Source organism: Hemicordylus capensis, chromosome 10 (assembly GCF_027244095.1).
Source record: "Hemicordylus capensis ecotype Gifberg chromosome 10, rHemCap1.1.pri, whole genome shotgun sequence".
NCBI lineage: Eukaryota > Metazoa > Chordata > Lepidosauria > Squamata > Cordylidae > Hemicordylus > Hemicordylus capensis.
In genome coordinates, this window is record NC_069666.1 from 21,212,741 (window position 1) to 21,237,859 (window position 25,119).

General features: G+C 41.2%; 1 protein-coding gene across 4 annotated transcripts in view; it reads right to left on the reverse strand.

The window, feature by feature from the left end:
- SCAPER (S-phase cyclin A associated protein in the ER) overlaps window positions 1-25,119 on the reverse strand; it is a 265,705-nt gene that overhangs the window by 149,653 nt on the left and 90,933 nt on the right. For all 4 annotated transcript variants that reach the window (XM_053272259.1, XM_053272260.1, XM_053272257.1 and 1 more), the window contains one exon: window positions 6,323-6,459. In XM_053272259.1, coding sequence (XP_053128234.1) covers window positions 6,323-6,459 — 137 coding nt within the window. The remainder of the gene's footprint in view (window positions 1-6,322; window positions 6,460-25,119) is intronic.

A 25,119-nucleotide genomic window follows, 5' to 3' on the forward strand; every position in this document is an offset into this window, starting at 1 on the left:
ATATGAAAAGCTTTTAAGACAAGGATGAAAAGCTTGACCTTTATCTAAGAGGAGAAAGGAAGGATTCAGAGAGAGACATGACATGATTAGAGTGACAAGCACGGAAGCGGAGTTTCAAGTCTGCACAAAGTCAGTGAGAAGTAGTTTTTGTACGTTCCACAAATATTTATATTCACCGAATGCATGCCCTGGGCTATCTTTGCCCCTTAATTATCTTCCTTGTTTAGTTCATTTCGCCCCCCTTTGCTAGACAGATGGCTTTATCGCAAAAGATACACACACCCCATATTCTTATTGTGGATGATGGTTTCCTGTCTTCCCTCAATTCATATTATACTCAAGAAGGTGAGTACATTTTAAAATCTTTTTAAAATTCTATGGTTGTTCTCCAATAAGGCAATGACATCATATATTTTAAAAAGAAAATGTGAGCTACTCAGAAGAAAATGATACTCAAAACAGTATATAAGAGTATACAGTGATTGAGTCAGTAAATAAAAAGTGCATAAGGTCTGATAATTATTATATTTATAATTTCAGAACATTTCAAATATGGTCAATTTTTGGATAAACTTGTTTTGCATTTTATGCCCTCCCTGGATCTGTATACAGTATGCAATCATTGCCTAATGACAAGAGTTCCATATCCTAAAAAAACCCATTTAAAAATTCAGCTATTGGGAGGGAGGGAATATATTTTCCTATAATGGGCTATCGTCTTTCTAGCTGTTAATAGGTTCACCACTACTTCCAGATTCATTTATCAACTACCTGAGTAAAAGGAATTTCAAAATCAGTGATTTGAGAGTGAAATGCTATTTGTAAATACTGGCAAAAGGGAGGTAACTAAACTTAGCTCAGAAAAACAACACCAATTTGTAAACTACAACATCTATCACAGCTTTTGGAAAGCAGAGAGCCTAACATGCAGAATGAAAGGGTGGGGGGGACTATTGCCGAATGAAACCAGTGACCACTAACACCATGCGATGTGCTTGCTATATAGAATTTAGTTCTCACTACTCTGCCCCCGTATTATCCAGAAGCATTATTTTGATAGTGTCACATACATGTTAATGTGGAATTGTGTACTTTGCTATATATGATACAGCAACCCCTGCTTAATGGCTTGGACTTATAAATATCATTAATCTAGCCAAGAAAACTTCTTAATAGAGAATCCCATTGATCACTGTTTGACCCTTCATTCACCTTTGCTAATATGGGTGGTTTCATATGTTGATTTTGATTTAAGATCTAGCAACTTAGAATGCGCTAAAAGTCCATCCGTGTGCATTTACTTGCCTGCTCCTTGAATATTTCCCACTCCTAATTATTGCAGTGGGCTTAAAATTCTTAAACTTGGCAAGTTTTATATCAAACTACGTCTTACAAGTAAGTATACATATTGGCTACAAATGCATGCATGCCTAGATGAATGCTACAGATAACCTCTCCCCAAGCTGATATTCTATATTGATTAAGATCAGTTCTTGCTCTTCAACCTATTATGTGCCCTCAACTAATTAATTTATGGAAATATGAAATCTAACTAAACCTGGAAGTGACTAAGTAGCAACTATTTATTGTTCTACAAATTTAGACGACAACCTTATGGATATGTAACTGTCCATGTATTTCATATTGGAACAAGAGCCTTAATGTTTCATTTATTATCACCTCCTTAATGCAGTGGGTATGCGCAATTTCCTCTTTAAGGGAGGAGGGATGGTTGCCAGCAGCGGCCTCTTCTTCTCTCCTTGTCTTCTTGAAAGTGTTGTAAGGGGTGTGAGGAGAGATGCTCCTCGAAGGTTTGCAAGCATCAGATCAGTGCTGAAGACTGCTCTGATAGTGGGTGCCAGGGGGCTAATGCCCCAATGATCTGCTGCCTGACGTGACCTCCTTGCTTTGCCCCATGAAAGGGCCACCCTTGGTTACCCTGTCCTCTGAATTGTTAGATTAAGAAACAGGTGTGGTTACACCCCTGATAAGAGAGCAAAGAGGCACCTTTTTAAAGTGGTGATTCTCTTTATTGAGCAGAAGGAGAGCAACTGGCCCTATCCAATCAATCAATCATCTTTATTAGGGTCCAAGACCAGCATAAGACAGAGAGCAATTGGTCCTATCCATCCCCAGCACAGCATCCCTCCAGTGGCTTGGAGAGGAGGCCTCCTCGGAGTGGCTCGGAGAGGAGAGCTGGTCTTACGGTAGCAAGCATGACTTGTCCCCTTAGCTAAGCAGGGTCTGCCCTGGTTGCATTTGAATGGGAGACTTGACGTGTGAGCACTGCAAGATATGCCCCTCAGGGGATGGAGCTGCTCAGGGAAGAGCAGATGGTTTCAAGTTCCCTCCCGGGCAGCATCTCCAAGATAGGGCTGAGAGAGATTCCTGCCTGCAACCTTGGAGAAGCCGCTGCCAGTCTGTGAAGACAATGCTGGGCTAGATGGACCAATGGTCTAACTCAGCACATGGCAGCTTCCTATGTTTCTACGGCTGTTGCTGGTGTCTATCTTAAACATCTTCTGTTTAAGACTGTGAACCCTTTGGGGACAGGGAGCCATTTTATTTATTTAAATAAAATGTGTAAAACTGCTTTGGCAACTTGTGTTGAAAAGCGGTCTATAAATGTATGTCATATTTGTACTTTAGCCACTTACAAACTTGGCTCGGTTTCATATTTCCAAATATTTTAGGTTATATTTACCATTGCTTACTAAAGTGTCAAGCAGTGAAATTACTCTAAAAGTAGAGTACTATATGTATAACTACAATTACAGCATCGTAGCAGTTCATCTTAACGAGACAGAAGGGTACCACAGGAAGCACTCTGGTTGTTCCTCTCTCTCTTCCTGCCCCGTCCAAGAGCCACACTGCCTGCAGGCTGGCCATTCATCAGGTAGAGCTGTGCGGTTAAGTTACTATGCTGTTACTGTTACATCAGCTACAGGTGGCCCTTGTTATCTGCAGTTCAAACGGCGGTTTTGCATATCCACAGACAGGTCTTTATCTGTGCTATAAAATAGGCGAAAACTCGCTTGTGCACAGTTTTGAGTGACCGGAAATGACTTCTGATGTCATTTCACACTGCAGAGCCATCTTGTGGCTCTTTTAAAAACACCCGTGATTTTAAAATCTACCATTTTTTGTGAAAATTGGAGGAATTGAGGGTTGGGGGGCACTGCTGGAGAGCAAGGCAGAATACTTTATTTATCTTATTTATGCCCTCCCCTGCTCTATTTTCAGCCTTTTTTGTTGTTGTGTAGGAACCTAACCCTTGGATTCCCATAGGGGTAAGGTTTTCTTATTTGCAGTTTCTGTATTCATGCCTATAGGCAAGAACGGAACTCCTGCAAATAACAGGGGTCACCTGTACATGTTCCTATTTATTAATTTATTTATTTACATTTCAGTATTTAAATCCTGCTTCTCGCTGTGTGTACACTCAAGTTTAAAACAATTCAATCTTTTATTACTACAGCAATGAATATTTATATACTGCTCTTCAACCAAAGTTCTCCAAGTGGTTTACATAGATATAAATAAATACTTAAGATGGCACCCTGTCCCCAAAGGGCTCACAATCTAAAAACAAAACAAAAACATAGACACAATCTAAAAACAAAACAAAAACATAGACACTAGCCCCTGGAGGGATGCTGAGCTGGGGTTGGAGAGGGCCAGTTGCTTTCCCCCTGCTAAATCAGTTTCAAATCAATCAGTATCTCAAAAACCAGTAACTGCAAGAAGAATGAACTCATTAATGAACAAATTAGCCTTTTATAATTTTCAGGTTTTAGCTTTTAAAATAATCTTTAATTTGAACCTAAGAATGATTGTGGTTTTTAATCTGACAACCTTTTTTATTTAATTTAGTTAATTTTATTACTTTTATTGCAACTTTTTTATTGAGCCCTGCTAACTGGGCAAAGAGGCACCTTTTAACGTGGTGATTCTCTTTATTGAGCAGGGGGAAAGTAACTGGCCCTCTCCACCCCCAGCACAGCATCTCTCCAGCGGCTGTTGCTGGTGTCTATCTTAAGTTTCTTTTCAGATTGTGAGCCCTTTGGGGACAGGGAACCATCTTTATTTATTTATTCTCTGTGTAAACCGTTTTGGAAACTCTTGATGAAAAGCTGTATATAAATATTTGTTGTTTGCATTTTTTTGTATCTTGTATCTATCTTATTGTTGTGAGCCACCTCGAGCAGTAGTGCACTGGAGGGGCGGGGTATAAATATTTTAAATAAATAAAATTAAAAGATCTTAACTGAAAAATGTTCAATAAAGGCATTTTAAAGCAAGCCGTGAAAGGGCCAGACACTCCTCTCTTGGGCAGCTATTCCATAATCTGGGTGCCACATCCAAAAAGGCCATTGTTCATATGCGATAGCCTTTAAAGCCCTAAAACAGCCTGGGATATTTAAGGCGGCACATTCTAAACATGCTTGCTTATCAGTTAAGACCTGTTAAACTTCCTGGGACTTACTTGCAAGTCAAAATGCCTAGGATTGCACTGTACGTCCTTAAGGAGCAAGCTTTGCTCTATGTCTATACTAGATTAAGGCACTCTCTTGTATTGTTGCTGTGCAACATTATCTAGTTCAATATATAAGCTACATTTTCTGCCCAAAATTAAACCAAAAATGAGAATGACTAGCTGAAATTCAGACTAAATTACTCAACAGTACTACTCAGAAGTTACTCTAAAGAGTAATTTAGGAGTAATTTAATCTGGATGTCAGCCGCAGAAACTAAAAGTGAGGAGGATTCATATTGCATTCCAAACAATGGCTTACATCCTGACTGAACTTACTAGAGAAAGTCTTATTGAATTTTAGGAGTCCAATAAATATTTGGGGGGCCTTTAAAAAGGCATTGAAAGCACATTTCTTGGAGACAAGGCAAGATGGTGCTGAGGTAGGAAAAAACTTTTTAACTCCTCCTCCTGTTTTTCCCCAATCTCGCCAGTTTTGAGGCTTGTTAGAGCTGCTGGTGGAGGCCTGCTTGTATTATGAGTGTTTTTAGATTGGGTATAGTTCTATTTTGTAAACTGACACTTAGTCATAGCTTTATGGCACATTTCTTCTGTCAGGCCTTTAGCAGATTGTTTTTAAACTGTTTTTTAAGTGTTTGAACAGTTTTAAATTGTTTTTAGCTTTTGTAAACCAACTTATGTTATAAAAAATAGGCGGTATATAAATGTTTTAAGTAAATAAATAAATTTAGACTATCCCCTAAGTGGTACTATTCAGTAAGTTACTCTAGATGTCAGCCACTGATCCGTTGCTCTGTACCCTGAATCATCCCCTTTGCGATTCCAAAATCCTTTTGAATATAAATACACCAATTACACCACATCTATTACTGTATTGCAATACCAAATACCATAACTACAAATCTGCTCACTTGTACAACTTGGGCAACCAGCATGCTAAGGAGGAAAAAATAAAATGAAAAATGTATTTTAGGCAAATAAGGATGGAAATATTTGCTGGGCAAAATGCAACACAGCACAAAAGAATAAAACTGCTAACACCTATATAGTAAAAAGAGCCGCTGAAATGATTCATGCACGTCCCCCTGACAATTAAAAATAACAGAAACAATATTTCATCGTTTATAATGGATTTCAACTAAGTGGAAGGAATTCTTTAAATAGGAAGTCATTTAAGAGAACAACAATATCAATGACAGATTATACTGAAGTGGAGATAACCTCCGACGGGGACATTTCAGCTCCAAGACAAGCATGGCAGCTCATGATAGAATGATGCCCCTTCTGTCATTCTGATCCGCGGATGTCACATTTTAGGCCAATGACAAACTACAGGTCTGACAACTCACTTTCCATTTTAAGATATTTCTAACTTTTCCTTGTTGTGGCAGGCAACAAAATTGATTAAACCCAGCCTGGGGATTTGACACTGCCGCTGACTGGATTCTATTTGTTGATTACTATTGATTTTCTTTGATACTTCATTTTAAAAATCAATAGCGTGGAAGAAAAATAGGCATGGTTTACACATACTTAAACATACTATTGTATGCTAGTGGAGGCGACTGCTTTGGCAGGGCGCAGGCATCCAATTACGAGGAAAGCTCTTAACAGGTGAAAGCCAGGGCTTCAGATCGATATTCGGTTTTCTTCCTCAATCAGAGAAAGTGGCCATAAATTAGGCTCATCAGTGTTATTTTCAAGATGTTTCTGAAGCAAATAACTTTAAAGTTTTTTTTAAAAAAAAGATTTTCATAGCAATTTTTTTTTAAAGAACAAAAAGGGAAACAAAGTCGATGCGGGGAGCAGCGGGGAGGAATAAAATACCTTGAGTTCATCCGTGCTTTTAGCTTCTTGGCCTTCTTTTTTGTTTTCTGTCTCTCCTCACCATCTTTTAATGGCTCTGTTGGGCCTGAGCTTTCTACTACAATATCCACAATGTACTTCTTTAATGACAGGTGTTCCTGTAGACGGGGGGAAAGGAAAGGAATAGTGTTTTTCCACTTGAGTTTCGATTCTGCATTAAGTAATAATAAAAAAAGATTAACCAGAAAATCTGTTTAATAACGCCAATATCAATTTTCCCCAGAAGGAAGACGGACACCAACCAGAATAAGGGCCTTTCCCCCCTCTCCATCTGTGTCTTGCCCTCCAAGGGAGTTTCTACTGGTCACATCTGCTACTATCTTTCAGACGTCTGTCCTGTTCACTCAATATGAGGAGGGAGTTTGACGAGTTGTTTTGTGTTTGCTGTTTTCCTTTCTATCTCGGATCCATTGGGCTACAGTATGGGGCCAGCACAGAACAACAAAAATTGTATATAACAGGATGGGCCATATTGATTAGAACTGTATGGCTACTCTTTATTGACGACACAACCGTGAAAAATTTAAAGCACTAATCGTTTGTGCTTTAAATATATCCTTTGAGCCTTTGAGAAACTCAAATTAACTCAAAGTGTGGTGCCCTTAAAAAAAAAAAAAGCAAGACAAAAAGGTGATTAGTAATCTCTCTGCTGCAAGTATGGGAAGAACCTTGCATCCTAGAGACGTGGATTTTCTAGGAAAATGCCACGTCCAAATTTCCCTAATATGCATAAAATTTGCATTATTTTTTCTATTTAAAAACTACTATACAAATTTTCCTCATGCCCTAAATAGATTATGATCTGATTTGGCATGTTATATAACCCATTTATACAGTAAACACACCTCCACCATATTAATTTTTCACACTGCATCCAAAAGGTTTTGCAAGTAGTCAAGCAGTTGAACTGAAATATTTGATGGGGGTGGTGATCAATAAAAACACTTCAATCCTTCAATTATTATACTGAAACAAATTCAGACTCAAACAAATTAAACAAATTTCTTTCCACATAAAATACTCAGTAAAACTGGTAAAACTTGTGTAGTATCTCACACAATTCCTAGATAAAAGTCACTTGAAAAACAATAACTACAACTTTGAAACTGCTGAACATGCCTAATTTTGCATTGGCATCCATTCATAGTTACAAATGGATTTTATGGAAGAGTGCTGGACATCGGGACTAGAACTGTGCATGTGCAGCAGTCGAGACTTATAGACTACCACTGCACTTGAGCAGGGGTAGGGGCAATTTTCACCAACCTCCCCTTCCCTCTGAAGTGTCATGCGACCCTCAGGGACATGTTTTGGTGAGGCACAGAGGGCCTGAGAACGAAGGAAAGATGAGCAAAATTGCCCTTTTCCCCACTCAAACAACAGTGCCTCCTTGCCTTAAAGAGGATATTATTAGACCTTAAATGGAGTAACCTGCACTGGACTCCTCAGAACCAGCCTATCTCCAATCTTTCATGGTTGGGCAAGGTCATTGAGAGGGTGGTGGCCTCTCAGCTCCAGGCAGTCTTGGAGGAAACAGATTATCAAGACCCATTTCAAACTGGCTTTGGGGCTGGCTATGGGGTTGAGTCTGATGGATGATCTCCAATTGGGTAGTGACAGTAGTGTGACTCTGTTGATCTTTTTGGATCTCTCAGCAGCTTTCAATACGACCGACCATGGTATCTTTCTGGGTCGACTGAGGGAGTTGGGATTGAGTGGCACTGTTTTACAGTGGAACTGTTTCTACCTCTCTGGCAGATTCCAGATAGTGTTGATTGGAGACTATTGCTCTACAAAGTAGGAGTTAATGTACCAAGTTTCACAAGGCTCCATAGTGTCTCCAATACTTTTTAACATCTAAATGAAACTGCTGGGAGAAACTATCAGGAGATTTGGTGCAGGGTGTTATCAATAGGCTGATGATGATAAAAATCTATTTCTTTATATCAACTTTATCAGGTAATGGCATAACTTTCCTAAATACCTGCCTGGAGGCAGTAATGGGCTGGATGAGGGATAACAAACTGAAAATGAATCCAAATAAGACAGAGGTACTGACTGTGGGGGGTCAGAACTCGAGAGATGGTTTAGATCTGCCTGTTCTGGATGGGTTTACACTCCCCCAGAAACAACAAGTACGAAGCTTGGGAGTGCTCCTGGATCAAAAACTCTCTGATTGCTCAGGTTGAGGCAACGACCAGGGGTGCTTTTTATCAGCTTTAACTGCCATTTCTGGAAGGAAAAGACCGTAAACAGTGGTACATATGCTGGTAACCTCCAAGCCTGACCACTGCAATGCACTCTACATGGGGCTGCCTTTGTATGTAGTCTGGAAACTATAGTTAGTGCAGATTGCAGCCACCAGAATGGCCTCCAGGATAATCCAAAAAGATCATATAACACCAATTTTAAAAGAATTGCACTGGCTGCTGATATGTTTCTGAGTGAAATATAAGTGCTGGTTATTACCTAAAAATCCCTTTGGGTCCAAGGTATTTACAAGAGTATCTCCTTTGTCATGAAACCTGTTGCCTATTAAGATCATCTGGGGAGGTCTAGTTATGGCTACCACTGGCTCATTTGGTGGTTACCTGGGACCAGGTCTTCTCTGGGGCTGCCCCGGGGATCTAGAATGCACCCCCTGTTAAAGTAAGCGTTTCTCCATCTCTGACTGCTTTTAAAAAGATGCGTAAGATGCACTTGTGTTCTCAGGCATTTAATTAATTTTAATTGGTTTTATATCATAATTGTTTTTAACCCTTTTATCCGGTTTTTAAATTTGTTGTATTTCAACTTATGTACACCATCTAGGGATGCAAAAGTCAGGTGGTAGAGAAATATGATCAATCAATAAAAGCAGGTGGAACTGTATTGGCCACTCAAGTCACCTGATCAGCTGCAAGACCACCATCTTCAGAAATGGCACTATAGACCCACAGAAAAAGCAGCCCACCAGCTCCTCCTGCTGGCAAGCTGCAGGAGTGATATAGCCAGCAAACGTATCTGGGTCCTGACACTGGGGGTTTGGGACCCCCAATGCCTTACTGACAGCCAGCAACAAAAATGTGCATTGTCTCCTACGTTTGCCAACATTTGACTGTACTCAGTGGCATTACTACCTATGGATTGTTTCTTCTGACAGCAGAAGGGAGGAGACATTAATCTGCATCTCTGAAATATATACTTTCACATGCAGGCCATCTTGAAATATCAAATGACATTCTGTTCCCCTATACTTAGCGATGACAAAAACACTCTTGTCTATTAGGTGGGAATTATGAATGGGGCACAGCCTTCATTCTTCAAGCTTATTTCCTGATCTAATCTGCAACGTAGCAGACATTTCTATCAGAATGGCAAGAATTCAGCACGCACATTCATTCATCTTTCCCTAAGAGGTAAAAGAGGTGCTCGCTTTCAGGAATACCACATGGAACATGCCATATGTAACAGGCGCCTTCACAAAGAGGTTTCTCAGAGTTCTCGGCTTTCCATCTCAGCAGCTCAGATTAATCTCAAACTTCACCCTTCCAAATAAAAGTAGAGTAATAACACGTTGCATCACAACTAACTGTCACTTCTTCAAAGGACAGATCAAAGTGGAGGATTATCACAGTAGACAGATCTAATATCTAATGTGTCGGGGGAGAAAAGTCCAACCAGTGGTTTGGAAGGTATCAAATGTTAAACAGTACACTGCCAAATACTGCAGTTGCTATGCTTCGTTTGCTATAGTTTTCAAATACACATTTGCAGGAACACTGTTTTCAAAAATCATGAGCTTATCCTATAAGCGTCCAATGCCAATGGGTATCTTAATAAAGCTAAAACGCCAACAAGGGGAAAACTAAATAGTTCTGGAGCTGCAAGTAGTAAAATATGAAGCAAGTTGCTCTAACCTCCCTAGAACTTTTACTTTAATTTTTTGTTTTGCAAGGAAGTATTTTTTTTAGTATCACTTTTTATCCTGCATAAGAACATAAGGACAGCCCTGCTGGATCAGGCCCAAGGATGATCCCAGATGCCTCTCAGAAGCCCACAGGCAAGAGCTGAGGGAATGCTCTCTCTTTCTCGTGCTGTCGTTCCCCTGCAACTGGTATTTAGAGGCATCTAGCCCCACCGCAAGTGGGGCAGCGTGGAAATGCTTGACTAACAAGCAGAAAGTTGCCAATTCGAATTCCCGATGGTACTACATTGGGCAGCAGCAATATAGGAAGATGCTGAAAGGCATCATCTCTCGTATGCTTCTACGGCGGACAGAATTATATATGCACAGAAATGGAAGAGTAATGAATTGCCTTCAAAAGAAGACTGGCTGATAAAAATTTTGGAATATGCGGAGATGGCAAAACTTACAGCACTAATAAGAGACCAAAGCTTGGAATGTTTTAAAGAAGACTGGAAACCATTCTTGTTGTATCTAAAGAATTACTTTCCTACTATGGACTTTACAGCAGGGTTTGAAATTTAGCAAAAAACTGCAGGTTGGGTAGATTAGCTATGTTTGTAAGGGTTTGAATTTATGTTTTGAATTATTATTATAGCAAGGGTAAATTTTATAGCTGATGATTCACGAAGAGATGTGTGTGGGAAGTTCACCTTTTTGTGTGTATTTGCAATGAATGACAATATTACCACTGTTAAAATTAATAAAAATTGAATTTGGGAAAAAAGAAAGAAAGGCATCATCTCAATGGTAAACCCCTCCTCTATTCTACCAAAGAAAAGCACTCTGTGGGTGCCAGGAGTCGAAATCGACTCGACAGCACACTTTATCTAGCCCCTGAGACTGGAAGTGGCCTGTAACCCCCAGACTAGTAGCCATTTCTGCCTTTCGGTCAGAAAGGCCTCCCTGTATATTCAGCCAGAAAAAATTATTAAATGCCATTTGTTTTATGTTTGATTTTGAATTATTGCTTCAAGCTACCTTGAGCTTTCATGTGATTGGAAAAACAGGATATATTGTTTCACACACACACACACACACACACACACACACACACACCAAGATAAGATTCAGCATACCATTAAAAAGGAATTTTTTGTTACTATTATTAAACATACATCTACATATAATTCTCTAAGATGTACCCGTCACTAATCCATGAATGGCAGTTCTCGTGAGAGTTTGCAAGTGAGCTTCCGGGAGGGGGAGGGGAAAGTGGCGGCGGACAGAGAAAATGGCGGCAGAGCCGAGAGAGAGAGGGGAGGAGAGGGGAGAACTAGAGGCGCAAAGCTCTGCACCTGGGCCAGCTGGTCTCCATTATTTAGCATACAAAATACAATATAACATGAGAACAACAACAATAATGCATCGATTTACCCTCACCCTCCCAACTATTAACTTATTCGCTCAAATCACACATCCAGCTTAGGCCCACATCCAAAACACAAATAAATAACCCTATCAATGCCCGCCCCCTCCGAATAAAGTATAATTATAAAAAAAGAGAAAAAGGAAATGAGAGAAATATGAGCTGTAATTACAGTGCCAGAATGCATCAGTCTCCACGAGACAGCAATTACGCTGTATACTAATTATGCCACATTTGCTGGAATACAGCAACACTTCCTCTCATAAAATACATATTTTTTTTCATGTGCCGCCAAGATTAGCAACTCAGTTATCCACTGCTCCAGTTCATGAGATGCTTTTGTTTTCCAGTTTTGAAGTATTTGATGCTTTTCCAGTATCAAAGCCCCAAGATGTCATGTGTTTACATACACTGACAATTTCCATTCATCTGGAAATATCTCTAGAATTAGAATTTCTAATGTAAATACAAAGTTAATATTCATGATCATGCCTATCATCTCCAGTACATCCTTCCAGAAGAACCACAGAAATCTACATTCCCCAAATGGGTGAAATACTCCAGTTCCTTGTACATCTCCAGCAATTATCACCATTTAATTATCCAAATGGGAAGAAGCAAACTAGAATCCAACTGTCACCACAACACCAGGTAGACTCCCTCTCCTCACACCAAAGAGGGCATTAACAGAAAATAAGGACTGCCTCTGGAAAAACTGGGATGCTTGGAGCATAGGCTATACTTTAAAAATGATGCACCACAGTCACATTTTTAAAGTAAACTTAAATAAGTTCACTAAATAATGGAGAAGAGAGCTGGTCTTGTGGTAGCAAAAAAGGACTTGTCCCTTTAGCTAAGCAGGGTCTGCCCTTGTTGCATATGAATGGGAGACTAGAAGTGTGAGTACTACAAGATATTCCGCTTAGGAGATGATGGAGCCGCTCTGGGAAGAGCAGAAGGTTCCAAGTTCCCTCCCTGGCAGCATCTCCAAGATAGGGCTGAGAGAGACTCCTGCCTGCAACACTGGAGAAGCTGCTGCCAGTCAGTGAAGACAATACTGAGCTAGATAGACCAATGGTCTGACTCAGTATATGGCAGCTTCCTATGTTCCTATGAACCCTCAATATTTCGGTATTTTCTTATGTACCAGAAGCAGAGTGGCCTGAAGTGTGCTGCATGGGCATGTGTGCCTGCTTCCTGCTCATCACAGCCGCTCCTCTTCCTCCCTGCATCCCTCTTTCCCTCGTCACTCCTTTCCTGCCTGCCCACTGGCACCACTGCTCCTCCTTGTCCCTGCCTCCTCTGCCTCCTCCTCTTGTATGTAAATAACCCCTAACCCCTGCTAACTGGGCAAGAGAGTTAACGTGGTGATTCTCTTTATTTAGCAGGGGGAGAGTAACTGGCCCTCTCCACCCCCAGCACAGCGTCCCTCCAGGGACTGTTGCTGGTGTCTATCTTGTGCTTCTTTTTAGATTGTGAGCCCTTTGGGGACAGGGAGCCATCTTATCTATTCCTCCCTCCCTCCCTGTAAACCGCTTTGGAACCTTTTGTTGAAAAGCGGTATATAAATATTTGTAGTAGTAAATATTCATAGGGGTAGTCTTGGGTGAGCCTTGTTGTAACCTTGGTTGCAACTCCCTTGTTATGAGCAGAGATCATTATGTGTTTAGTATGGAGATCATGAGGCCCCCTCATCTGCTGTGTTTGAGAGACATTTGAAGACTTACCTTTTTCAAAAAGATCTCATCTCAGAGATAAGGTTTTATTGTGCTGGCAACCTCTGATCTGCCCTGTACACACCTGACCCCATCCATACCTCACCAGTATCTTTATATATAAACCTGCTGGTGTGATGGAATTATTATTATTTTTATTTGTGTTTTAAAGCCACAGGAACAAAATTTACTCCCAGTACTACTGCAATTTTTTTACATCCTTAAAACTTACTGTAAATGATAAATATAACAAAATGCCTCTAAACATATAAATATTCATCCTGGGGAAAAAGTGGACTTTTTGCTTTTATCATGATAGGACTCAAGTTCTTTTGACAGAGTGGTTGCTATTTCCAAAGTTTGCAATACTGAACTTTGCCTTTGCTATTTTAAGAGTGCATAATTTTATTAACAATCACCTATTGCTTTTCAAATACAGTGTTAGACAAATACTACTTCAGGAAGCCACAATATGAGGATATCAATGCTGGATAGGAATCTGAACAAGAAAGTGCTTCTACATAAGAATTGTGTAGAGAGAGTGAAAAATGCCCTAAACAAATAAAGAGTTAATTAATATTTGCTTTTGTTCTATAAATGCCACTCATGAGAAAAGTTTTTCCGCTTATTTTGATGAATAATGTACTTAAATGGGAATTTATGTAAACCTTATAATGCATTTATAATTATCCTAATGCATTTGAAATTGACATGTCCAATTTTCCATCTCAAGTTAGGTTTACATGCAGATTATACTGGGCATATTATAAAGCGTTTTTAACAACAGATTGATAATTTAATCAGGAACATGTGCCAGCGGCCTTCAGTGGGCTGTGGTGCTGTCATAAGCAAGCACATTTTCACCTCTGCATGAAACCTGAATTTGTTCTGATCTACTCATAAACCAGCTAGAGCAGTTACCTCTGCTGAGGACCCTCAAGTATGAATGAACCTTAAACATGCAGCATATACATATGCTTCTTAAAACCTATACTTGATTTTTGTTGCAGGGGAAATCTTATGTGCCTTCAGCCCACTAAACAAGTTACTTAGCATTTTGGGAATTTCAGCAAATTCCTATTTAGATCCCATAACACACTCTAAGTGGGAGACTGAAATCCAAGTACTCAGAAACATCAGTTGGTTCAGAGTGCAGCAGTCTGACGATTGACTTATGTCAGCGAATTTTAAATTATTTTTTTAAAATAGTATTATATTATGTGTTAACTGCGCTTTGCTTCTGGGCACAATTCAATCCCCTGGTTTTAAACTATGAAGCCTTAAATCAGGACTTCTCAAACTCTGTTGTTGGACTACAACTCCCATCAGCTCCAGCCAATATGGTTGGGGACCCAAGTTTGAGAAGCCCTGCCTTAAATGGTTTGAGTCTAGGATAGATTAGGAACAGAAGTAAAAGTAGAGGTGTGCCATCGGTCGGTGTTGACTTCTGGAGACCACAGAGCCCTGTAGTTGACTTTGGTAGAATACAGGAGGGGTTTACCACTGCCATCTCCCGTGCAGTATGAGATGGTGCCTTTCAGCATCTTCCTAGATCACTGCTGCCCTGTATAGGTAGTAAGGCCATTGGTCCATCTAGAGCAGCGCTGTCTACACTGACTGGCAGCAGCGCTGTGGGACCTCAGGCAGAGATCTTTCCCAATGTATCCGGAGATGATGATGTATTAAAAATCTTTATATACTGCTTTTCAACAAAAATGTTCTCAAAGCAGTTTACATAGCCAAAAGTAGGAGGAAATGGTTCCCTGTCCCAAAAGAGTCTTAAAAATAAAACAAAAAACCACACAGAGACACACAGACAGACACACACAGAGCGATACCAGCAATAGCCACTGGAGAGGCACCGTATGGATGGAATATGGACAGTTGCTCTCTTCCTGGGACTTTCTAGATGCAAAGCATGAGCTCTACCACTGGGCTATGGCCCCTTCCAAGGGTTTGCCTTCTCCCCTACGAAACCTTTGGGAGATCAGATTACTAGGACAGAGCCTGTTTTGATGTCCTACACCTTCAGAGAAGAGACATTGGAGGACAAGGGGTAGGTCCTTTTCCCCCACGGCCCCCACTCCGTAGAACTGGCTTCCTGGCCAGGCTCCTCAGGCTTCATGTCTTTTAGCAAAACTGCAGCCCTCCAGCTGATTTTGGACTACAGCTCCCATCATCCCCAGGTCCAATGACCAATGGTCAGGGGTGGTGGGGATTGTAGTCCTACATCTTCAGTGGGGGCCAAAGTTGTGCCGCCCTGTCTTTTAGGAACATGGCAAACATATTTTGAGTTCAGAAGGTTAGGGTGAATGCACATGAGAGGCCAACATCAAGACTGCCAGCTCCGTACTTCTTCTGTCTCTGTGAATTCAAAGAACATTAGTAGGTTGGAGGAGAAGCCTGCTGCCCAGCCCCACCGGTATTAATTGACTGACTAGGGCATACTGGAGCTGTATTTTGTTTATTACAATCCACAGACCCGAATTTAAATGTACAAAGATAATCAAACCATTTGCATACAACAGACAAGCTGAAACAGAAACCAGCAGAACAGTAAATAAATAACAAAAATAAATAAAAACCAATGATACAAAAACAAGGAAGCGTCCACTTATCAGATGCCTCCTCTTCTTCTCTGCTACTGACAAAAAGGTTGCCACAGCAAGAGTAACTCTGGGGAACTGGTCTGCTAAGAAATAACTCATGTAAATGTTGGCTGACTTAGTTGGGAAGATAGCCAACATAGGAACAATGATTTGTTTATGAATTTCAGAAAAGAAAGTCTGAAATCCCAAAGAAAAGAACACAGCCCATGGTTTCCATCGCTAGATTACTGCATGGATATGTTCTAAGAGAAATCAGGATACTGACATATCCCCTATACTGACATATCCCCTATAAGAGCTGCAAAGGCAAAACATTATGTCTAGCTGAAGCACATGCAAATTCTGTAAATAAGCAGCTCAAAAGAGAGGGGGGGAAATCATATCTGAAATTCCTAAAGAAAGTGGCAAGCAAGTACTTAAAAGTGTGAGCCAGAAGGTTTTGAATAGCAAAATCCCCCATTCTCTTTTTACTAAATCTAGCCCTGGATCAGGCCTAGCACAAAAAAGGAAAGCGAGAACCCCATATGACAGGCTTTATATTATACAGATTTCTACCAGTAACTCAAGTGATTATAACCTGGAGTAAAAGTTAATTGCCCCAAAGCATCCTTAAAAATATGGATCCAAACCCAAAGTTCTAGGGTTGCCAGCCAGGCTTTCATATTTAAAGGACATTGGCCAGTTTCCAAAAAGCAAACAAGCAAAAAAAAATTTCTTTACTACACATCTATAACGATTAATAAATTAATAAATGATTAATAAACCCACTGCAGCAGGAGTTCTCAAACATGGATCCCCAGTAGGGATGTGCGAATTGATTCAGGCACAAATTGGTTTGTACCCAAATCTAGCTGGTTTGGGCGATTTGGAAACAGAACAAATTGCCCCTATGGTCCACTGGCTAGATTCAGGTCCAAATCGAATCGTGCCTGATTCAGTTTGAATTGATTCAAGATTTGGATTTCTCATGTGAATTTCCAAAAGCTAAGTTCTAGCCCTTGTAGAAGTGGAGTTATGGAGCAAAATGTGTGGTCACTATTTTTCAAGTGTTTGGATTCTTTGGTGTATAATACCTTTCCTCAATGAATCCCTATGAGGATTCATTACACATCTTCATTTCTTTTATTCGTTTTGACTGTCTTTTTGACAGTGCCAGCTGTCAACTGCCATGTGCCAGCTACACCCCACTTCCACATATAAGGCAGTGGGGTACTACTCAGTTTATGTTCTAGGAATTTTTTCGAGTGTTTAGACTCTGGTGTCTAATAACCTTTCCTCATAATGAATCCCTATGAGGATTCATTACACACCAGAGAGTCTAAACACCTCAAAAATTCCTAAAATAAAACTGAGTACCCAGTGTCTTGCAGGTTGGGGGTAGTTGACACAAGGGATGCTAGTAATTCCCCGCCCACCTCCCAGTAGTGGTGTCAAAATGAACAGAAGAAATGAAGGTGTGTAATGAAGACACCAATGAACCTAAACACTTCAAAAAATACTAAAAAATGAAACGAGCACTCCAGTGTGTGTGCGCGCATGTAGGGGGGTGTAGTTGACACATGGCACTTGGCACTGTCCAATGACAGTCAAAATGAGCAAAAGAAATGAAGGTGATTTCATTTCTAGGGATTCATTATGAGGAAAGGTTATTAGACACCAAAGAATCTAAACACTTCAATATTCCTAAAAAATAAACTGAGTACGCCACTGCCTTGCCTGTGGTGGTGGGCTGTAGTTGGCACATGGCATTTGACAGTTGGTAATGTCCAATGACAGTCAAAATGAACAGAAAAAATTAAGGTATGCAAAGAATCCTCTTTTTGTTGTTGTTACTATTCAGGAGTGCTGCTGGACTGCTGGGGAACCATGAAACATGGTAGGCCACTCCCCACCACACACACTTAAAGGGCAATTGTACCCTTTTTTTGGCCATTTTATCGACCTCTGGGAGCCTCACCCCCACATTTACATTGGCCCAATGCCTCAGTATTCACTGTTTCCGTATTGGCAGTAGCAGCAGAAAACGAAACCCCTGTGAATACGGAGTTTCTCCTGTATCTGCTGAATTGACCTTCTACTCACAGTGTTATTCCAACCTAGAGAGTGTTCATGTGTCTTCATGGCTGATGGATTTAAAAGCAAGACATATCACTAAGCCTTTATTGAAATCAATTATTTTAATCAACCTATAACTAGACTGTACTTTTTGTTGGGGGGGGGGCCCAAAACATTCTCACGTTGTCCACTAGAACTTGGATTTACAACTAAATAGAACCTCCACACTACATGGAGCTGAGCTTTGTACTGCCAATGAGCATAATTATTGTACTATATACTTGCAGATTTTTTATAAATTGTAAGATGTGTGTGCAATCCAGCATATTTCTGGTCCCTTTAAAGCAGAATGATGAGCACTGAAATACATTCCTCTTAGGGGATGGAGCCGCTCTGCAAAGAGCAGAAGGTTCCAAGTTCCCTCCCTAGCATCTCCCAGTTGGACTGAGACTCCTGCCTGCAGTCTTGGAGACGCTGCTGCCAGTCTGTGTAGACAATACTGAGCTAGATGGACCAATGGTCTGACTCAGTATATGGCAGCTTCATATGTTCCTATGAGGCCAGATAGATTAAGAGATGCCATACTCCATAAAATGGAGCATGGTATGAATATGAAAGGATAATGGGGAGCAACAACACCATGAAAGGTTGTATACTCTATGAAGGTAGGTGGCATCAAGCAATATCACATTTGATATCAATGAAGAGGATATAGTCCAAGCCACCAACCCCAGACACTGAGCCTGGTCATCACCTTGTCCTCTCTCCAGGCCATGTCAAAGTGTGCTGTCAAGTCAATTTCGACTCCTGGTGCCCACAGAGCCCTGTGGTTTTCTTTGGTAGAATACCGGAGGAGTTTACCATTGCCTCCTCCCACACACTATGAGAGGATGCCTTTCAGCATCTTCCTATATTGCTGCTGCCCAATATAATACCAGTGGGGATTTGAACTGGCAACCTTCTGCTTGTTAGTCAAGCATTTCCCTGCTGTACCACTTAAGGTCCTTTTACTACAGCCATAACCTTTGTAAATACCCTTGGGGCGGTGGAGATCTCAAAGGATAGGACTTTGTATTGGTAAACTTGAGGGCCAACAATAAAACAAAGAAATTTCCTGTGTGTTGGACGTGTTTGGATATGAAAGCAAGCATCCTTCAGGTCGATGGTGACAAACCATCTGTCCCCTATCAGGAGTTGAATTATGGATGCAATTGAAATAATGCAGAATTTGGTCATCAGTATATACTTGTTGAGAGTTCTTAGGTCCAGGATAGGTCAGATTCCCCTGTCTTTCTTTGGCACTTGGAAGTATCTGAAATGGAACCCGTCCATGTGGTGAATTGATGGAATGGGTTCTATTTCATCTTTTCCCAGAAGCGATACGACCTCCTCCAAAAGGACAGGGGTCAGAGAGGTGGACTTTATTCCCATGAACTGGGGAAGAGTATGGAATTGTATGCCATACCCCAACTGGACTACGGAGAGAACTCATCAGTCTGTCGTTATTAATTTCCAATTTGCCAGATGATTCGCTATCTTGGGGACCTGGGAAGGATGATCCAAGGCATCAACGGTTTGGTTTTGTGTTCATGCCCTGTTTAGGTCATTAAACGTTGGGTATTCCTTTTGACTGGAATGGTCTTGAGGGAGCTTTAGAAGATTTCTTTAAGATTTGTTTATACTGTGGCCTATATTTCCCATAGGAAGTGCCCTGAATATAGGTTGGTTTTGGTTTGGATTGGTATCTGGTCTGGTTGGTCAACACAGCGAATTTTGATTTTTTTTTAGTTTTCCTAAAGCCTTGTCCGTCACACTGCTGAAGACCTTCAACCTCAAAAGGGGAGGTCCTCTATTTCCCCCCTGGTTACGCACTGTAGTGGCACAATGCAACAGCACCTGCCATATTCTTTGACTTACAATCCATCAGGTGGCGGACCATGCTAATCCGCTCTCTAGTTATGTCAGCGGATCTTACCTGAAGTTCTTTAGCATTGGCTACCATGTCTTCTGGTTTTGCTTCAGCAAGTTCCTCCCACAGGGAGTGCTGATAGCATGACATGCATGCCATGTATTTGGCAATGTGCATAGCAAGAGTTCTGGTCGAGTAAAAACATCTCCTCAGGGAGTCTAATTTATGCACCTCCTTGTCAGCAGGGGCTGCATGTTTCCTGCCTGAGAGAGAGGAGGAATAGTTAACCAGTAGAGAGTTGGGTTGTAGGTGCTTGAATAGCAATAGCACTTACATTTATATACCGCTCTATAGCCGGAGCTCTCTAAGCGGTTTACAATGATTTAGCATATTGCCCCCAACATTCTGGGTACTCATTTTACCGACCTCGGAAGGATGGAAGGCTGAGTCAACCTTGAGCCCCTGGTCAGGATCGAACTTGTAACCTTCTGGTTACAGGGTGGCAGTTTTACCACTGTGCCACCAGGGGCTCTGTGAATAGACATTCACAGCCATCTTCCAGGTCTTTATACATATTTTCCAAGCATCTGGAAGTGGGCGCTGCAGTAGATGGTTCTTCAAAGCCTCTTCACCTGAAGATGGGTTCCATTGGGGTAGCACTGTCAGGCACAGCTGCTGGATTCTGTGGACTAGTAGGGGTAGACTCAATAGGTTGTGTCAAAGGAAGTGATGGAGCAACCGGTGGTATTGGAACTGATGTGGTAATTGGTTTAGGTGGCGAAATCCGGTCAGTCTGGGTTGCCATTGCTGACTGGCTAGTACGTATGGAAGTTGATCCTGAAGTAACACAGCTCGTGGACAGTGTAAGTCTTGTGGATGCAAAAAGATACCTTCATCCCCTGAGGGCTCAGTGAAGCGCATAATATGTAGTGGTTGAATGTAGTGGTCAGGCTGTGGCAGAAGAAGATAAAAGTAATCCCGGTGGTAATTGGCACCCTAGGTGCAATTCCAAAACAACTTGAAGAGCACCTCAACACCATAGGGGCCACAGAAATCACCATCGGCCAATTACAGAAAGCAACTTTACTGGGAACAGCCTATATTCTGCGACGATATCTATAATAATAACAGCAACAACATTGATAATAAAATTCAGCCATCCCAGGTCCTTGGGAAGGACTCGATGTCTGGATAAAACAAACCAGTCAATAACACCTGTCTGACTGTGTAAACAACAATAATAAATATATAAAAGTCAACACTAATAACAGAATGACACTGAGTATAAAGGTAGCAAGACAGCAAAATTGTGTAATTAAATCTCATACCATATTGTATTCTATACTATATATGGCAGCAATATATCCAGTGAGTAGAGGGAACATACATATAGGCTTTAGAATATTTCGTTCTTAATGAGCTCTAAATGAATTTTGCTAGCTAAATGGCAGAACTTAGTCACATTATAGCATCTAGAGTCATTCTGATCTGCTAAGAGGAAATTTAGGAAATTCTTATCTGGATGACTTCATGGAGGAGAGGTCTATCAATGGCTACTAGTCGGAGGGCTGTGGGCCACCTCCAGCCTCAAAGGCAGGATGCCTCTGAGTACCAGTTTCAGGGGAGTAATGGCAGGTGAGAGGGCACGCCCTCAACTCCTGTCTGTGGCTTCCAGAGGCATCTGGTGGGCCACTGTGCGAAACAGGATGCTGGACTAGATGGGCCTTGGGCCTGATCCAGCAGGGCTGTTCTTATGTTCTAGGTAAAAGGAATCAGTACAGCCTGGATATGAGCTAATATCTGAAGAGATGAGCTTATGCCGAATATCAGGATAATAGTGACAGTACAAGAGTACATGAGCCTTCTTCAAGCTTACCGTGGTGGCCATAACAACTCACACAGCTGGTGCAAGTACTGATATCGAGCTCATCGATGTGGGGAAGTTTGTCATTGCCTGTGGTACCGAAGTTTATGATACCAAAATTGAAAATTGTACCCATTACCCAACAACAGCAAGGCTCTTCAGAGATACTGACCCTTGACCCTTTAACAAGAAGCTGTTCACTGACTGTGACTACAGAGGTCCCACCATGTAAAATTTTACTGCTGCCATCTAAAGCCAGCATTGCAATGACTCAGGGTGTGTATTCATGCTCACCATGATGACCAAGTATCATTGACCTCAGTGACGCAGATGACGTGATAGAGGTACCCAAGACTTCTTCCCTTTTGCCATTAAAAAAACTTATGGAAGAAGAAAGGTATAACCTGATCTAATGGGAAACCCAAAAGCCATGGAGTGTACACACGTACAGCCCTATGTACCCCACACCCTCCCAATGGCATCACCAAGGAGGAGGTGATTGTACCTACCATCATCTTTAAATTATCACTGTTCAATGGAGTGGCAATTTCAATACAATAAGTAATCTGAATATCCAGACACACAAGGGTCTGAATGGCCTTAGAAGAAAGGGTGATGGGTCCAGCAACCCCCCTTGTGAATTCACTGCAGTCTAAATATATTTTCAACACAGTTTTAGAATACAAGTCTGTCCTACTGTTCAAACTCAACAGTTAATGCAGAAAGGCAATGTAAAAAAGGGCTCCTATTTATCAGTATAAATATATTAAAACTCAAAACATGCTCCCAAAAATTCTGAGCTATAATAATAAGGTTGTGTTTTTATGCTCTTATATGTAATTATAATACATTTTATGTATTTCTAGTCAGCTTCCAACCAGCAAACAGAGCAAGGAACCCAAAACTTACTGAACCCCTTAAGAATTAAAACACCCAACCTTTTCCCAGTAGAAAACCTATAGCATAGATTGTTACAATGTGAAGGCTACATTCCTGCATAATTTCTGACCAAGTGACTCTGACGCATGGCAGATTTTTGCCAATAGGGTTTTCTCTTGATCAAGGCAAAACCAACATTTTTCTCTAACAGCTCAAGAAATACTATGAAAATCTTGGGTAGAAATTGCTAGGCAATGAAGCTTCTTTCTCTACAGGCAGCTATTATGTGCAGCCAGCTTAAAACAAAATGTGTCAGAGATCAAGTGTATGTTATCCCAAGTGTCAAGTGCAGGAGGTGAAAGGTGAAATTTCATTAGGTCAGAGGTGGTATAAATAAAATCTTATACGTCAAAGAAGAAGGGTCATTTAATACGAAGACATCATGGATGACAAGCAATAACTTTAAGTAGGACGAGTGTGTTCACCTATAGATACCTTTATTGATTAAAAATAAAATGGAGCCCAATGACAAATACAACCAAGCTCACGCTCACCCACATTTATTTACCTTCTGTGTTTTGAAATTTTACCCAAAGTACACTAGCCACAAAGGTTTTGCTTTAAGCTCAAGATCAGTACTATGTCTGCTGAAACAGTAATGAAATGACATTATCCACAGAGGCTAACTGAGCAAACAGGAACCTTTTAAAGTGGCGACTCCCTCTCGTCTAGCAGGGGGAGAACAAAAGCTACCCATTCCCAGCACAGAATCCCTCCAGCAGTTGTTGCTGGTGTCTCCCTGATGCTTATGTTAAGATTGTCAGCATCTTATTTTATTTACCTACATAAACCACTTGGAGAACTTTGGTTGACAAGCGGTATGTAAACATTCTTAATAGTAGCAGCAGCAACAGCATGTTATAAAAGATCCAGAGATCTCATTCAAATCAAAACAACTCTTACTCTATAGCTGGTGTCTTGCTCGGTCTCCTGGAAGCGCAATGTACCATTGATAATGGTTTGGGAAGCAAGTTCCATCACATGCCCATCCTTTAGGAACGTAAGTGGAGCTGGATCAAGCCAAAAGGTCCATCTTATCCAGCATTTTGTTTCCCACAGTGGCCAACCAGACACTTCTGGGAAGGCCACAATCAGGACACTCTCTGTTGCTGCTCCATGCTATTTGGCATTGGTGCATACTAAACATGGGGCCATCATTTAGCCATCAAGGCTAACAGCCATTCATAGATCTCGTCTCCATGAATTTGTCTCATCTCCTTAGGTGGCTTTAAAAATCAGTGGCTATCACCACTCACTGTGGCAGCAAACTCCATAAATTAATTATAGGAATGTAGGAAGCTGCCTTCTACCAAGTCAGACCCTTGGCACATCTCTCTCAGTATTGTCTACACAGACTGGCAGCGGCGTTTGAAACGCTGCAGGCAGAAGTCTCTCTCAATCCATGTGTTGTGTGAAGAGAGCTGGTCTTGTGGTAGCAAGCATGACTTGTCCCCTTAAGCTAAGCAGGATCTGCCCTGGTTGCATATGAAAGGGAGACTACTAATGTGAGCGCTGTAAGATATTCCCCTTAGGGGATGGAGCTGCTCTGGGAAGAGCATCTAGGCTCCAAGTTCCCTCCCTGGCTTCTCCAAGATAGAGCTGAGGGAGATTCCTGCCTGCAACCTTGGAGAAGCCACTGCCAGTCTGTATAGACAATACTGAGCGAGATGGACCTATGGTCTGACTCAGTATATGGCAGCTTCCTATGTTCCTAAGAGCTACTGGCTTCTGTCTGCCCTGAATTCACTGCTAATCGGTTTACTTGAATGACCACAATTTCTAGCATTATAGAAGAATAAATTCTACATATGTATCCATCTTTTAATGTGGGATTTCCATGTATTTTATTTAGTGGTTATGTTTAGCCTCACAACAACCCTGTGAGGAAGGTTAGGCTGAGACACAAGCGACTGGCCCAGAGTCACCCAAGGTGACCCAAGGTTCATGGTTGACTGGGGATTTGAACTTGGGTCTCCCCCGTCTTAATCCAACAGTCTAACAACTACACTACTAGAAGGAATATTTATATACTGGTTTTCAACAAAAGTTCTCAAAGCAGTTTACACAGATTGTGAGAGAATGAGAAAGAGAGGGGGTGGGATTGCTCCCTGCCCCCAGAGGGCTCACAGTCTAAAAAGAAAAATAAGGCAGAGACCAACAACAGCCACTGGAGGGATGCTGTGCTGGGGCTGGAGAGGACCAGTTGCTCTCCTTGTGCTAAACCGAAGAGATTCACCACTTTAAAAAGTTGCCTCTTTGCCCAGTTAGCAGTGTTAACATTAGGAACATAGGAAGATGCCATATACCGAGTCAGTCCATTGGTCCATCTAGCTGCCATATACTAGGGAAGCT